Genomic DNA, 17,647 nt, shown 5'->3' with positions numbered 1-17,647 from the left:
GGTTCATTTTTTTAAATTTAAGTTGATACCAAAAACTCAATAATATCATCATTCAAAATTTAAGATTTATTGACAATATTATTAAGTGTAGTTATTGTAAAAAAATATTAATAATTCGTTATTCATATAAATCAAAATGTTATGATATATTATACTATACTTTATTTATTTATTTATTTATACCTTCAACGTTTAAATATTTTTTTCCCAAGTACCTACTTGTGGCCAGTTAGTACTTAGTTTTAGATACACAATTGTTTATTTTTATTCTTATTCCTTATGGCTATATAGTTTGTTTACGCTCTTTTTGACAATTAGTTCTTGAAATACTTAATGTATGATCAAAATCTTATTTTACTATAGTCTTAGCTACCATATTATTGTTTTCAATCGATTTCATCAATATGTGTACCTATAATCTATGTAACGGTATGTGTTTCTTTTGATATCAAAATTATTAGATACTAGGTGCATATAGGTATAGGTATGCAGGGAGATTCGTGATATAAAATTACAAGTCCTAAGACCAATGAAAAACTTAACTACTCTCTATACAACAGCGATATAAAAAATTACAATTAACAATGTCACTCAAAAAATCGTTAGAATTTTAGGTAGAAAATATTTTATTTTGATTCACCGACAAACGTTTCTAATTGTGTTATAAAAAAAAGTAAAATGTTTGAAATCGTGCAGAACCGGGTAACAGTTTAAGGTTGTTCACAATTTAACACGATTCTGATAAATTCGATAGTAATAATAATAAATAATATTAAAATTCATTGTTTGTGAAGTATAGGTACTAAAAATGCAACAAATTGCAGTGTTGAGATGGAACGAAGATTAGAACGAGATTCTTTTTAAAATATTGGAATGATGAACGGGAAAGAGTTCTTATTTTTAAGGAACTTGAACGAAAAATTCCGTTTTACAAATTATGAAAAAAAAATAAAACTATGAAACGCATGTTATTTTTAATAATGATATTTTCTAGAATATGTTATAGAATCTGGGTTCAATTAACTACCTATCAGAAAAGGTAATGAATATAAAAATTAGCCGATTATTTCTGATTTGTTCGCAAAAACACTATTGACAACCGCTCAGATCGTAAAAAAATGTATGAGAACAGTAACGCGTTCCCTTTTCGCAACAGGAACAAGGAACGGACACGAGTTCTTTTTCAAAAGGAACTCTCCAACACTAAATTACAAATATTATACCTGTCCTCTATTATTGTACATTCAATTATTGTCTTTCGGTCATATTTTCAGTATAGAAAATACCTATACAAAGTTTGAGTCAAGTCACAAGTATAGGTACTTTCCTGTAATAAAATGAAATAAAAAATATATAGGTAATTTTTATAAGAATATGTATATGGCAGGTAGGTATGTCTAGTTTTGCGGTAGGTAGGTAACGAATTACCGGTAGGTATAGACATGTAGCATACGCAAGGCTACGCAGGGCATTAAAGAGTTAAAAAGTTTGTTTTATTTTAACTCTTTAACTTAACTAGTTACTTTTGGCTTTTCATTAACTTAACTGTTAACTTACTAAATTTCTTTTTTAATTAACGAATTAATTTTTCATTTTAGAAGTAAGTTAAGTTAATTTATTTTGTTTTGATTTTATTATATTTCACGATTTCAGTCTATTTTGTTTTCTAGTCAAAAAAATATTTACTGTGAATCGTTTGAAGTTAAAAATGTAGGTATATCATTCGAATCTAACTTATGTGAAAATACTGTAAAAAGTATAAATACTATAGTCTATAATTTAGTTTTGGGTTGGAAAAAATCGAGTACTCTAGCGGTGTATAAACAAATTAACTTCTAACTTAACCTAACTGAGTTAACCTAAGAAAATTAACTTTTTACTTTTTGTTATTGGTGCATATTAACCTAACTTAACTGAGCTAAAAAAATCATTCACTTGCTCAGCCTTAAGCATACTACACGAGTACCAAATATTATTTAAATTAATGGTAAATTAAGTATTAACTTTGTATAATAATTAATAATAATATAATATACAAGTACAGACGTACGTACACGTAACATGTTACATGTATGTAAATATGTAATATACTATTATGAATGTTTAAAAAATTACTTTTGTATTCAATGTTTATACGCGGGTATTTACCATGGAGTAGTATAATACTCTATGGTATTTACCACGGTTATAATAATATTGTAAAATTGTTTATACCTTATATCCATGATAAGGTACATATTTGATAAGAAAAAGTATTCGGCTTCGGCTTCGGGATTATGACTTCTTAGTTGATACTTTGATAGTTTTTTTAATACTTTTCGTTCGGTTTAATATGTAATAACAATACAATATTATTATATCATAATCATATTTTACAGCATTTTTATTTTTAAAATTTTAATTTCTCATTAAATAATTACACACATAGCATGTATTTGGATTTTATCTGTTTATTATCCCAATAATCTGTACCTAATAGTCATGTTTGTTTTAACTAAAGTATAAAATTATTTGTTTATTATAATTTATAATGGCTAATCATTACGATGTTCCCAACTGGTGAGAACTGTTCATAGTTTCATACACACAATTTTTAACTTTAACTTTGGATCAACTTTTAGTGTTAAATTGTTGCAGCTCGTTGATGAATATAAAAAAATGTAATTTATTATTTTTGTTTTAAGGGCCGGTAAACCTCCTGTAGGGTTACACTTGGACGTATTAAAAGGAGACAAATTAATTCAAGTGAGTTTCACTATGTTTATAAAATTATACAACTGATTGGAACTTTAATAAAATGTTGATACTGTTGTTTAGAAATTAATGTTGGATCAGAAAAAGTGCTACTTGTTTGGACGTAATGCACAAATGAGTGACTTTTGTATTGATCATCAATCATGTTCAAGAGTTCATGCTGCATTTGTTTACCACAAACATTTAAATAGAGCATTTTTAGTTGATCTTGGATCTAGTAAGTCGGAATAACTATTTATTGCGCTGTCATTCAGTATACTATATATTATATTAAGAATATTCTACCACCATTTAGATATAAATTTACTTTACAGTTTACATCCTTCCAAAATTATTTAAACAAAGAAGTAATACATTCCACCTACAAAACATATTGTTTCTATGACTGTTTAATAGGTTTTCTATTTATTCAAATTGATGTATCTAACCTAACACAAGTTTTAATTTTTTTATTTGAATAGTCTTCAAAGATCATAAATGTAATTAATTTAAGATTTATCTTATGTACTTATTTGTTATTTTTTTCGGAATTTTGTATGCTCAGTGTCCATTATTTAGGTAGTAGTTTATTGAATGACAGCCAGTCATATCTATCTTCTTCATTATTTATGTAATTATATTTTCAATTTAATTTAGCTCATGGTACATATATTGGTAGCATTAGAATTGAAGCCGATAAACCCACTCAATTACCAATAAATAGTCAGTTTCATTTTGGTGCATCTACTCGAACATACATTATTCGGGAACGTCCCCAATCTACATCAGCTTTTGGACCTCGTCCAATAATGGACCAGTTAGAGAGAGAATCTGATCATGCATCTAGTTTATTAGGACTTCCAGAAACTGATCTTGAACTTGATGTATGTATACAAAAATTAAATTGAAATTCCATGAGTATATTTACAATTTTATTACAGAATTTGACTGAATTTAATACGGCACAAAATCGACGAATATCAATGCTTGGTATATCAGATGATGCATTAAAAACAAAACGAAAACGTACAAGAGGTGTCCATTTCAATGAAGATGAGCAGATAATCAATCCAGAGGATATTGATCCATCAGTTGGTCGTTTCAGAAACCTAATAAGAACTACTGTTATACCTAATAAAGTAAACATTACATCAAATATTTTATTGTTACCATACAGACATTTATATTTCTTATATTTTACAGAAATTCAAAGATGGTATGGGTTTTGCTATTGACCAAAATACTGCTAATGGTCAAAATAAAAACTACTTGAAAAATATGATTCCTGGTGCACATTTACACAATTCACTTTACAGTGATATCCCTGGTTAGAATTAATCTATTTTAGTTTATTGAAATTTACCTTAGTGACTTATTTATAATTTATTTTATAAAATTTTACTTACTAGGTCCAGATGGTGACAATAAGCAGCATGGTTTCTTATCATCAATTGGTAATCGTCTTGGTATGAATTTACCAAATCCTGCACCAGATGTTGATATTAACCCTAGTATAGAAGAAATAGCCGTTCCCAATCCAGTAGTGTCTGAAAAAGTTGAACCCGCTTCAACAGAGCCTAAAAAGAAAAAATATGCAAAAGAGGCATGGCCTGGGAAAAAAAATGCACCAGCATTGCTTGTTTAAAGTATTTATACGTTTTTTTATACCTGTCCATTTTTTCCATGTTCGATTTGGTAATTAATTATTATGTAATCATTTATTAATGAGTAATGACTTCTTGAGATTTTTTTATTTTTACCTCTGTGAAAATAATTTGGAAAACTATCTTACTGGATATTAGCTGTTTGTTACTGTATAAGTATGTGTTTGGAATTAATAAAATGTGTAATGTTGTATAACTATAATGTGCATTTTATTGTGTTACTTATAATGTCTAATAACTACAAAATTGTATAATTTATGGTCCATTGTTAGTTTTTTTTTTTGTATTCATATTCTGTATACAAAAAATTAGGTGTCAAATAAGATTTTAGTATATAATAAAACAACATAAAATAACTTCATAAATAGGTCAAAACTATAAAATTAATAATTATTTTTATGAATTTTTATCCATTAAATATTTAATGGCATAGTCCAAATAATTATGAAGCTTATTAGCTAAATACAAAACAAAAAATCTTATAGCAAATAACTTGATCAAATAGAACAACTGTTATTTTTAAGTTTCATAAAAGTTATTACCATAAGTACCACAGAAAAGAAAAACCGGAAAGTTATTAAAATTGAAATTACCTCATTATTCTAGTCGTATGTTTTATAATATGTAAATCTCAATATTTCTATTATTATTTAGGTACCTGGGTATCAAATATTGTTACAGCTGAAATATTAAACAAAACTATTACCCAAATAAAATTGCCCTTAAATATTATTGCAATTAAAACAATTGTGTCCCACTAAATGACATAGTAACAATTTATGTGTGTACTCTAACTGCCAACAAGGTACATATACCTATTTTTCTAGTTTATAAATTATAAACTATCTGTACTATTGGGATTCAGCCCATTTTATTCAATTGAATAAACTATTTATTATTATTATATTAATGTTTGATTAAAAAAATAAAAACATCACTTTTTAAGATTAAGTGTATTTTGTTAAATATACTGAAAGAGTATACAATAATAATTAATTAGTTATGGTATAAATTATGGAAGACAATAGCAGTCTTAGATAAAACAAATTAATGCTCGTGTTGTATATAATATAATGTTTACTTATACTTAAACATAACAAAGAGTATAATTAATTGAATATACTTTTAGTAGGTATTTAAAAGTGAATATATAAATATTACAAATTATAATAATATGATCAAACGGTTTCTTAATAAACAAGCTACTAACAATATTTTAAAGTGTATGTAGTTCACTTTTTTCTCTTCCATCTTTATTAATAATTATTATAAACATATGAATATAAAACAATTGTATTAATTGAAACTACTTATTCTTTAAAAAAAAAACCTGGTTAGTTTTGTATAATAATAATAGTAATGACCATAACTCGACAAAATATTATATTATGTAAGTAAATGTTTACAAATAATATAAGTAGGTATATTAACATGATTATAAATTACCACAATATAATAATAACGTATAATTATTTTGACTAATCGCTATAGGTGGTATTTATTTTATTTTTTTTGGAAGACTTGCAATTGACATTATTTAACAATTAAGCGCTAATTTAATATATAGTTTATACGTTCCTTATCCGGAGTATACAGATGTCTGGGATCCAAATGGATTTATATTTTTCGGTCAGAACCATTTGAAAACCAAACATCAACAACATTTAGAATCGTTTTTATAATGGAAGACAATAAATTGCTACAAACAGCACAATTTGAATGTTACAATATCAATGATATATAAACAGTACTTAATTAATATAATATAATAATAATATAAACATTACATTTATTGTTAAAACGGTAATTTAACATTTTAACTACCAAACATTCTTGTCGTCAAAATATTTCGGTTATTAAAAATTATTCAATTTCAAGAATAAATTGTTTGGTTGTATGGGCTTACAAGCCCTGGAAGACAAATGTTGTTTATCACAATATCAATTACATATATATATATATATATATATATCGGAAGACACAAACTACAACGGTCTAACCGTTGTATTCAAAAAATTGCTTATATACTTTTATACATACACCTAATTTATTACCTATGTAGGTAATTAAAATTGAATACTTCTATTAATTTTCATTAAAATTTAAAAAAATGTAAAAATCGCATAACTATCTTAGCATAATTATTGCTCCCTACCGGTATACAATAATAATAATAATATCGTCTAAACAAATTTGACGCTGGATTAATATTTGTATATTATATAATTTAGCGGGCATAAGGTGATCGCTAAAAGCTCAGGTATGGGTATAGACCTGACTGGTTAATGACTCTATCTAGTTTAATCGTAAATTGTAAACTGCAATAACAATAATAACAACGTGCGGAATGTGCAAGCGCGATTCTATTTCAAAAAGAGTAAGAACTGCATAATATCAAAATGATAAATGCTTGCGTGTACCGCCCGAAGAAGAAAAAGTCAAAACTCAATTACGGTATACGAAAATTGAAAATCGAAAAAAAATTAGGCAAGTAGGTAACTACGTAACCAACAAAACTATATACTATGTATATACTTATCCTATTATAGTGTCTACTGCAGTGCCACAACTTGAAAACGTTTCGGGATTATGTTCCGAGACTATGAAACGTACCTGGCCGGCGAGGGGCTATAATATAAGGATCGTTCGGATGTTTTACTAAATCTTTTCTTTCGTGCCTTCAAAACATAATGCAACAACAATGATATTCTGGATCCATAACAATCGCGGGTGTCACAATAACAACAATGCGTTTGTGGAATAGGCGAGTAAACAATAAAATGATCACAATAAATTATACTATAGTCGGAGTCCATATTGGCTACATAGTCACGGTATTCGATACTCGTCGCGGACGATCGTCCGTGAAAAGTGGCGGGGTTTTTCGGGTTTTACGAGTACGTGAATCAATACACTACGGAACCGAATCGTTTTTGGCGCGAAACAACGAAGACCTATAATGTAGGGCTCACTCACTCGTCCACTCGTTGTATTGTTATTACTTATTATTGTCATTGACACGCGACGAGTGTTAGCGCATGGTGATAATATTATAATGTAATAGATTACACAGCACTCGTGGTTATAATAATATAATAATGAATAACGATGGTTGGACTGATATGTACTATGTTACGAACTGATAATATAATAATGAATAACGATGGTTGGACTGATATGTACTATGTTACGAACTGATGGATTTTCAAACGGAACCTAATCGAACGGAAAATAACTGCAAATATTCGAACCTGATCACATGCCCGATATTGTTCGCTCCGAATTCACAGTTCGTTTATTGTTAAATTTAATTATAAACAGGTATTCTATTTATTATTATTATTATTATTATATTTTTAAATGTTTCAAAGTTCGGCCCGGGTCGGTTTGTAACACGATCACTTATAATAGCAAACAGATCGCATTCGGGCGGGTGCGGTGGATAAAGATATAATAATAATATATCATGTGACTTCGATAATGGGCGTATGACGAGTGGGGTGGCTTGTGCATGGGTGGGTACGTGGGTAGTGGGTACGGGTTCTGGAGGGGAAATGGAGCGTGGGGACGACGGGGACGTGGGAGCAGGACGTCCCAATGCTCAGAACGGCAACCCGATCTGGAACGCTTTGATGATGGCCGTGCCGGAGTCGTAGACGCCGATGACGCCGAACAGGCAACCGAGAAATATGACGAAGCAGTTGAACATAATGGTGCGCCACTCGAGAGAGTCACCCTTCAGCTTGAGGTGGAAATAGCACGGCCATATGAACGACAGCATGGTGCCGGTGAAGCTGCCGATGAAGCCCATCAGTATGGCAAAGTGCGGTATGGATATGGCCATGAACACGGTGCACAGGATGATGGCCACGCGGAACGCCAGGCCCCAGACCTTGAGCTCGCCGTCCACATGCCAGATACTTGGGTATGGTGTGGCGGGTGGCCCGATGAAGAAGGACTTCTCGAGTATATCGCACGCCGCGTAGTACGGCAGCGGGTACGACAGCAGCACCTTGACCACCAGGAACACGTTGACCAGGCCCTTGAACGCGGGCGAGTGCAGGTTGTTGGTAATCACCTGTTGCGTGTCGTTCTGGAATGTCAGAAAGCACACGTAACCGAATAGCGACTTGAATATGGCGGCCGCGATGTGGCTCCACTCCAGCATCCAGTCGAACTTTGACCGGTCGGACAGGTTGCCCTCGAGCGTGGGCAGGAATATCTGCGAAGTGTAACTGAACACGATCATGCCCAGCGATATGGGGAAGTTCTCCACGTCGATGGTCCACTTGACCTTGCTCCAGCCCCAGTCGGGCAGCTCCAGCACGCAGTAGCCCAGTATGATGATGTTGATGACTATGTGCGACATCGTGCACCAGAAGCTGAGCAACGACACGTGGTGCAGGTGCTTGAGGAACCCGAGCGGTATGAGCAGCACGCCAGTGATCATCATCCAGCTGCGCGTGTCGATCACGCCGTCCGGGAACGTGCCCTCCATCAGGTCGCCGCACGCCACCACGTACAGTATGCACGTCATCAGCAGCTCGATCATCTGGGCCACGTTCACGGCCCGGGCGCCCCACACCGGCCCGAAACAATCCCGGGCGATCGACACGTACGAGTCGCGGACTCGGACCCGCTGTCCCGTGTTCAGGTCCAGCTCGTACAGGCACTCCACCAGTATCTTGCCCGTGTAACAGCATATGTACGCGATCCCGATCATGGCCACGATCGCCCAGTAACCGCCACGCAGCACGGCGAACGGCAGTGATACCACGAACATCCCCTGCGCAGGTCATCGTCAATATTATTACATATTATTATTAATATTATACTAAACATATTATAACTAGAGGTAGGTCAGTTGGTCCGTTATCACAACGGTACAGTCGATACGTGACGGTGCATATTATTAGGGAATCCATCAGGTCAAAATATCCACGGACTCAATATCCGGGCATGGACCAATTATTGCGCCAAAACAAAATTGTATTTTAAGGTCGATATACCAATTGCGAAGCTTATATTTTATGGTCAGTGTACCGAATGCGCTTCTTATATTTTACGATTAGTGTACCAATTTTGCTCTTTATATTTTACGGTTACTATATATACCATTGCGCTTGTATTCAAATTTGCCTGGCGGCTACCTTCAGATTTAGAAATATTGTTGTTCGATCTAATTCCATCAACATCAACATAAACACACTAAAATGCTTTTAAATAAATAAATAAACGTATTTATTGATCAATTGATTACTGGTTAGTGGTTAGAGTGACTGCGGTTATAATACATTATATTGTATAACGGTATCGGGAATTTTATGAAACGTTATTATTATTACGGACATTTGATCACAGGAGTATATGCATTTGAGTGATAGACGAAAACAAGTTATCATTATCATAAATTGTATATAATTGACGATCAAAAAGTAACTTGTTAAAATGTGAAGAAAAAAATTGTTTATTTATATATATTATGTATTATGCATTCATACTCGCAAAAAATCGGTTAGTGTAATTATTTATTATATAATTATAATTTATAACTAACTAATAACTTTTCCTTAGGTACCTAGTGTAAAATGTTTTGAGCGCAATTGGTCTATCGACCCTACAATTTTCATATCGCAATTGGTATATCGACCCCAAAATATTTAGAGCGCAATTGGTAAACTACCAAATATCAAATTTTAAAAATTTAGTTAAAAGTTTTTATAAATAAAATGTTAAAATGTAAAATAATACATTCACGTAGATTAGTAGATAATACTTAACTTTTAACAAAAATTAGCTCAAATTTATGAACTTATAAAATTGCAAGCATAAAAAAAAATTTTGTAGAAAATAAATATATATACACAGTCACACAGATTTTGTTTTTGTAGTACATAAACTGAACTATAGAGAAACATAAACTGAACTATACAGAAGATTTTAGCTCAAGGCAATAGAAAAAGATGACGAAATATAGATACGAAATAGATATTTATGAAATTATTAAAATACTCAAGTCTAAAAGCACACTATTATTGAATAAGATTTTTAATTTAATATAAAAATATTGCAACATTAATAATTCAAATTATTCACTTGTATTGTGTTATATAGGTACCTACTTAAAATACTATTGTCAATGATAAACTAACTATTGTAAACATAAGCTGCTCAAATCTTGTATCGATGAATATAGTAATAAATTTGGCTAAAATTTAATATTTGGTAAACTAGTAAGTGGGCTGTTATTTTTGTATTCTCCTGGGCCGAAATACCCTCCCCCTTCTTTCCACCCCATAGCTTAACTTTTAATTTGAGTTGAACGCTATAATAAATAAAAAAAACAATATATTATAATATATTATTTGAGTATTTGACTATACCTAAATCTATAAAACGACTAATGTTTGGGAAGTATATTTTGTGATAATATTGCTTTTAAAGTAGGTAATTAATTTAATATTATTAACACAGCATATCTCTGGGTTGAATTATTTTTACGAGTTAATTTAATACAATAACATTTAGTAATTTAATAATTTAATATTTGAGCTGATTTTGTTGGAAAATGAAATGTTCTAATCCGCGTAATTGAATTATTTTACATTTTAATTAATATTTTATTTTATTTTACTTAAGTATAACGAACAATGACATTTTAAAATGTTTGAGTTTATTTATAAAAACGGTTTTTACATTTTCAAAATTGGATATTTTGACTGTTGGATATTTAGCCCGTAGATATTTTGTCCTTAGATATTTTGATTTTTGACCGATTGCCATTATTAGGTACTATATAGGGCTCGGAATAATTGTAAGAGTTGCGTGTTTTTTCTAAAAACTCATTCTATATAATATACAAACCACGAGTTTAAAAATCAAAAATTGTAAAATGCATATTTCTTTATTTGTTATGCACTTGTGCTTAAAGTGTATGTTTAATGTTTTCTAAAAAAATAATTGATATTTTTTATGACTTACTTATTTTAGTAGGTATAAAAATTGGAAAATATATATTGAAAATCTATTTGTATTATTACTACCTATTTATAGATAATATGTACCTCAAATATTATAATATAGAGTGATTCAAAAGTCTTAACCCAATGTCATTATATTTTATTTTATAAAATTATATATACAGTGGTGAGGACGTGAGGTGATGTAAAAAATATTTTATTAAATAATCAAGCGACAAGCTGTAATATAGTATCGTGAGTTAGAATAATGTTCAATATGGCCCCCCGAAATCATATGGTTAACACATAAAAAATGTATGTGAAAATAATTGTGAAGCCTGATGCGAAAATAATTGTGAAGCCTAACATAGATTTCGATTTACAAGTGTGTTTACTAATTAGTATCCACTTTTTTACTGTATGTGCTTCATACTAATTGATTTAAAATTAACAATCTATCAGAAGAAGAAGAATAAATAGTTTGGGCTTTGAATAACAAAAAAAAGGTCATAGCAGCTGGTATAGCGATCTCAAAGAAGCAAATTATGGCTATGTGACCAGTGCATTGAATAAAACAAGTTCTATATAGGGTTTTCTAAAAGTATTACGCACTGTACCTACTTGTTTGTTTTGTCCTAACACCATATTTCCCCAATATTATACTATATCATATTGCTTTTCCAATTTTATTTTTTCAGAAGCTAGGCCTAAAACTAATTAAAATTTTTGAGGGCCCAGGACCACTCCCGGTGGTGTGTAACAGCCAATAGACTTAGACCCTCCAAGTGTTGTTCAGGTAACACCTTAAATATGGGTGGTTGGGTATTGATAGAAGAAAAATAGGACATTTTATAGGTTGGTATATAACAATATTATAAGGGTTAGATCACATTTGAGCAACACCAATTGTTTTATGATATACACTGCCCCTGCTCACTGACCATTCCATAATTAACGACGACTCTGGTTAGAATATTTTGATCAATCAACCGTTGTGTATTATTGGACATTAGTTGCTGTATTACCAAAACTACGTAATAAACAGCTATACCTACATGTTACCATCAGTACCTAACGAAAGACAGTTAGGTAACGTAGTTTTTTTTAAATGGGTGCTGTCTCGCTGAATCAACAACTTGCAGGTTGACGTAAAGTGCATTCGATTATCAAACAATCCAACAAAGCTTATACACATAAATTATAAGCATGTGTATGTCTATGAGTAGGCATTTGAGTATAAACTCAAAACTAAATCGCCTTGTGATGTACGCACAATATGTGTATATTTACTTTTACTACCATATTGTACTATTTGAACTGTCTGCTACAATAGCTGCCATGTGTGGTCAACATTTTTTTATAGCAAACCTCTCTTATTCATTGTCTTTCACTCTATCTCTCTCTTGCTCATTCGAATTCAGTAACACAAAAAATGTTGTGGGACTTGTCGTTCTTATTTTTACGCCTCGTAAATTTTCCTATAGCCTTATTTATAAAATACTAAATATAATAACTTGGTATAGTTAATTGTGTAAACAAAAAGTTCCGTAACGTTACAATATAGAAGCACTCAAGCATTTAACATATGAAAACACGTCGTGTGGCATATGGATATATTTTATGAATTTTACAAATATAAATATATTTTTTTGACGTTGCATTGAGTTAGAATAATAGCTTTATCCACCAATTATAAAGTTTATACAATACGCGTCGTAGTATTTTCGAAAACTGATCATCGACCCACTTCGAGTCCCTAAACGAAATTAGATTTTCCACACTGTTGTCGTACCTACAAAGTTTTACGCCAAAAGGCAAAAGTTGTAGAAGATTTATTCGATTTTTGCACCTCATATTGTTGTTTATCGTGTAACACATTTAGCTAACATAAGTTTTCAGATATTATCTTTTATAAATTGCCTACGTAACTTTATATTTATTTAAAAAATAACCATTAACCAGCGTGTCTTGAGAATACTGTTTTTAAAAAAAGAATAACTAAAAAAAAAATATAATTATATAGATATCATATAAATACATTATTATTATTATTATTACATGCTGTTATTAAATACATTATTAATTGTACATCATAATATCGTTGTACGTGATAATGCATAATATAATATATTATAAATTATAATCAATATTAAAGTGCGTCGCATTAAACAGGTATCAGGTGCATTTAAAGAAGTTAACTCAAAAGTAAAAAAAAAATGGTGCAGTTAAAAATATTGTGTTCATAATTTTTTTTGAAATAGTGCATAATATAATGATAAAATAAGTGAAGGCTATTTTACATAGTGCATGTCAATGTTAATTATTATCCGGACTCACTTAATTATTACTGATCATGAAATTCGTTCACGGTGTAGCTCGTCGATTCACCTAAAATAATGTATTTATAGGTCTTAACTATTTATATTTTATATAGTAGGTACCTATGTTATAACTTCTAGAACGAGAAAGAGTAATTAGAATAATGAGTTATTATCTACTGATAATGAATATAAAATATTAAAATAAACTAAAAAAAATATGTAAAAATCAGATAAAACATTAATGTACAAATAGTTATTACTTATTAGATACTTATTTATATCGTGTTTGCACGTGTATTGTGTGTAGATGTATACAATGCATTACCTGCACAATTATACGTTTACTATACAGAATAAAATACAAGATACACAAGATCCTTAGTACTCTTAGTACTCTGATATAGGTATTATGATATTTTAGTACTCGACCATTGATTATACATATATAATATAATATACATATATTATTTAATCAATGACTCGACTATAGGTACACTTTAAAAGCTTACAACATATACAATTTCAGATAAACCAACGACTATTCTTTTACGTTTTTGGTAAATTACCTATCACTGTATCACCTCTCTCTCTCTCTTGGCACAATGGCACCTATCAAATTGTCGTGGGAGCAATTTTTTTTTAGAAGGGGGGGGCTTAGAGGGGCTTAGCCCATCTAAAAATGTATATTTTAATTTAAGTATTAAATCCTTTATTAGTTATTTAATCTACATAATTCAGTAAACGTTATTTAAAGAAATTATTTTCTAAAGTTTAAAAATTGATTCATATAGTTTTCCATAGTAGATATCGGATCCACTCACAGAACATAATATACACGTATATCACATATATCACGATTAATGATAGTATTTACAAATTACTAATTAGTAATCACTATACATTTTTCATAACATTTCAATTTGCTTGGAATATAGTCGATACTCGGTAGTGGTGTATTATAATATATTAAATATAGGAAAGTTGGTGAGGAAAAAAATTCATTTCTTATATTCCATTAAGTAATATATTTTAAAGGTATTTGAACAGGGAGTTTGGGCAGAGCTCCCTCACACTGGTCTGTTTTATTTAAATATGAGGGGCTTTCTCCAAGTCAAAATCTGAAATCGCGCCTATCCAAATCGTATTCTATATTTAAATGGTTCATATAGTGCCTAGTCGGAATATATCGAGTTAACAAGTTGGCTGAAATTGTATTAATTTAAATTGTCGTTCTATATAAGACGAAAAGAATTATTTTTGATAAACACTGTGATTTTAAGTTTGGTTTTCAATCTACAGGTGTAACGCATTTTTATCAAGCCATTTTACTCTTTGACCAAAAAAATGATTGACGAGAAAAAAAACACGACGCATCTTTATATGACCGCAATGTTTCGAGGTCTATTAGCACGCTGAGTATATAATTCTCCTGGTCTGTCCCATGCTTTTTTTAAGAATTTATGCTATAACCATTGCAAAACATAAAGAGGAGATAAATTGAATTCGCGACAACATAACTTAGAGCCTTAAGTTAAGTTTCAAAATGAAGTACCGGGCGGGGTGGGGGGCTAACATTTAAATATACTTTGATATTATAATATAATATACCTATAATATATATATTTATAGCAGGTAAATCTCTTGTTTAGTATTTTACGACCAATATACGGCGCGTATACGTGTATAACTATATGTTCAAACGCCGTTTGAAATAACCTCTAGGATTCAGTGGCGTCTCGGCGGGGACGGTATAAACTGTAAAGGGAATTACCCAGAGATACCGCAAGCAACCCAATCTTAATCTTTTTTCTAAGAAACACCCCTTATAGCGCCTCGCCGTCTATATATTGTACACACTATATATATAATATTATAACTCTTAAACCCTATATAATGTAAATCATTATTCATCAATCGTTATCATCAACCTCGCCGTGGTCGCATTATAGGTACCTGTATGGCGTTGGTGACGTTCCACGCGGCTTGCCATTCGTCGATCTTGTGCCGGCCGCGACCGAACTCTCCGCCGCCCGACGAGTCCTCGTCGAAGCTACCGTCGTCCATGCTGAACGCTTGCGGCGTCCTCTTGGTGACGCCGTCGCCGTCCACGCCGCCGTCACGTTTCTCCACGCCGCCGTACGACGACAGTTCCGAGTTGCACGTGGTCCGGAACGGGTTCGTGTCCGGCTTGCCGCCGCCCTGCAACCGGTTCCGCTCGGCGTCCACGCCGTCCGCCGCCCCGGTCCCGGTCCCGGCAGACGCCGCGCCCGCCGCCGCCCGATCGCCGCGACGTTTCATGATGGCTTCCACGCATGGACTGTCCTCGGGCACGTACGCCTTGACGGCGGCCCACACCACGTTCATGGCGGCCCCGAACGGCGGCACGTAAAACCGGCCGAAATTGGCCATCGACCGCCGCTACAGCTGCGGTGGCGGCCACCTACCAATATATGCGACGACTGCAACTGCTGCACTCGCGCCCACTGCGGACACGGTCCTAATATTATAATGTATTACAACAGTAGCGATGTTTTATAATGTCGTCGGTATACCTGTCGAAGAGTCGAGAGCGAAAGAGAACCGAAAAAAAAAAATATGTCGATTTGATATTATTGATAAATAATAATATCGTGTATGGGTAGGCAGGCCGTTATATTATTATTATTATTATTATAAAGATGTTATTTCCACTGCCACCACCGCCGTCGCTGCCGCCGCCGTTTCCAATGCCGATGTAATAGTGGTCGCCGCCACCGCCGTCGCCACTGTAAGCATATTTTTCCCGACCGGCTGGTGAAATGAGATGGCCGTGCTGCAGTGCTCGTGGGCGAAAAACGAAAACAGGAAAATCAAAATGAAGATGAAAGCGGTGTTGGACGTAACAGGGGAAAAAAAACGCGCAAGCCGTGTGTCGTCGCGGCGCGGAGCGGAAGCGATTGGGAAACCGCGCTCGGAGCGGCTGCGGGAAGGGGGTTGGCGGCCGGGCGGCGGCGCGGATCGATGAAAAGCGGGCGACCGATCTCCTCGTGCCCTATCTGACCCACAGCCACCCCCATAAGCGGTGCAACGCATTCTGGTGACAAAGTTTACTGTATGGGTGCACGGGGTGGGCCCGGGCCCGGATCGTTCCAATCCATATGACTATAATATATTATTATACCGCGCGAAAAACGTGTATCAGGAATTGGTGGTATATTTTATTATACCCGAATGCCGGTTAGTGATATCAAGTACCTGCATATACTTTTAAGTATTTTAAATTCCAAATCTGAAGTCATTTAATCGTCCGCACATTTCTATGTTATAGAAACAATTCAATAATAATAAAATTCTTAAAAAAGAATAATTTAAAAACGATAAGGGGTCCGTGCAAAAACAAGACAACTCCGATCATCGTAACTGCGGGGAGCTATCTTGTTTTTTTCCATTTAAAAACCAGAAAACTCTGGATGTTTTTTTTGTTTCTTGAAGAGTTTTAAAAATGAAATTGACTACATTTATACTAAAGAACGTACTTACGAATTTCCTGTATAAATTTTAAAATAATATAAAATCTTATAGAATGGCTCAACGGCGGCATACACTGTATAATATATTATGTATGTATATTATGATTATGTATTAACATTTAAAATTCAGTCGACAATTTAAAAGATTATATATATTCTTTCAGAAATTTCTAAACTTAAATATTATATGCAATAATACCAAATTTGGGTAGGTAATAGGATGAGTGACTGTTGCTTATTATAGGTAAGTGGTAACACTAATACGCACTTTGTTCGTATAATTATCTTTGAAACTAAAAAGCGAGCAAGTGGGCACCGATCTTCTGTAGATGTTTAACGAACGGGGTGCTGTAACGGATTGGTTAAATTTTAATAATGATATAAAACCATTGTATACGAAAAACCATTCCAAACGAAAACGAAGGCGGTAATATGATATTTTTGTTATTAAAGTAGTACAA

At 32.5% G+C, this 17,647-nt stretch overlaps 2 protein-coding genes across 3 annotated transcripts; one reads left to right on the top strand and one right to left on the bottom strand.

Moving 5' to 3' along the window:
• The first annotated feature begins 2,255 nt into the window (after window positions 1-2,255).
• LOC132946226 (nuclear inhibitor of protein phosphatase 1) lies at window positions 2,256-5,344 on the top strand. Its single transcript, XM_061016109.1, has 7 exons — window positions 2,256-2,559; window positions 2,685-2,745; window positions 2,818-2,971; window positions 3,391-3,617; window positions 3,675-3,872; window positions 3,937-4,060; window positions 4,143-5,344. The coding sequence occupies exons 1-7, from the start codon at window positions 2,531-2,533 to the stop codon at window positions 4,376-4,378; spliced, it is 1,029 nt and encodes a 342-aa protein (XP_060872092.1). The 5' UTR covers window positions 2,256-2,530; the 3' UTR covers window positions 4,379-5,344.
• Window positions 5,335-16,656, bottom strand: LOC132946225 (vesicular inhibitory amino acid transporter). Of its 2 annotated transcripts, none has more exons than XM_061016108.1 (3): window positions 16,230-16,656; window positions 15,631-16,174; window positions 5,335-9,183 (listed from the first exon to the last, which is right to left on the bottom strand). In XM_061016108.1, the coding sequence occupies exons 2-3, from the start codon at window positions 16,084-16,086 to the stop codon at window positions 7,999-8,001; spliced, it is 1,641 nt and encodes a 546-aa protein (XP_060872091.1). In that variant the 5' UTR covers window positions 16,087-16,174; window positions 16,230-16,656; the 3' UTR covers window positions 5,335-7,998. The 2 variants fall into 2 exon arrangements, with proteins under 2 accessions (XP_060872091.1, XP_060872090.1); XM_061016107.1 differs by having other exon boundaries at window positions 15,631-16,160.
• Between the last annotated feature and the right edge of the window lie 991 nt (window positions 16,657-17,647).

This window comes from Metopolophium dirhodum, chromosome 6 (genome assembly GCF_019925205.1).
Source record: "Metopolophium dirhodum isolate CAU chromosome 6, ASM1992520v1, whole genome shotgun sequence".
Taxonomy (NCBI): domain Eukaryota; kingdom Metazoa; phylum Arthropoda; class Insecta; order Hemiptera; family Aphididae; genus Metopolophium; species Metopolophium dirhodum.
Note: the sequence above shows the minus strand (reverse complement) of the source record. Positions and strands in the feature narration are given on the sequence as shown.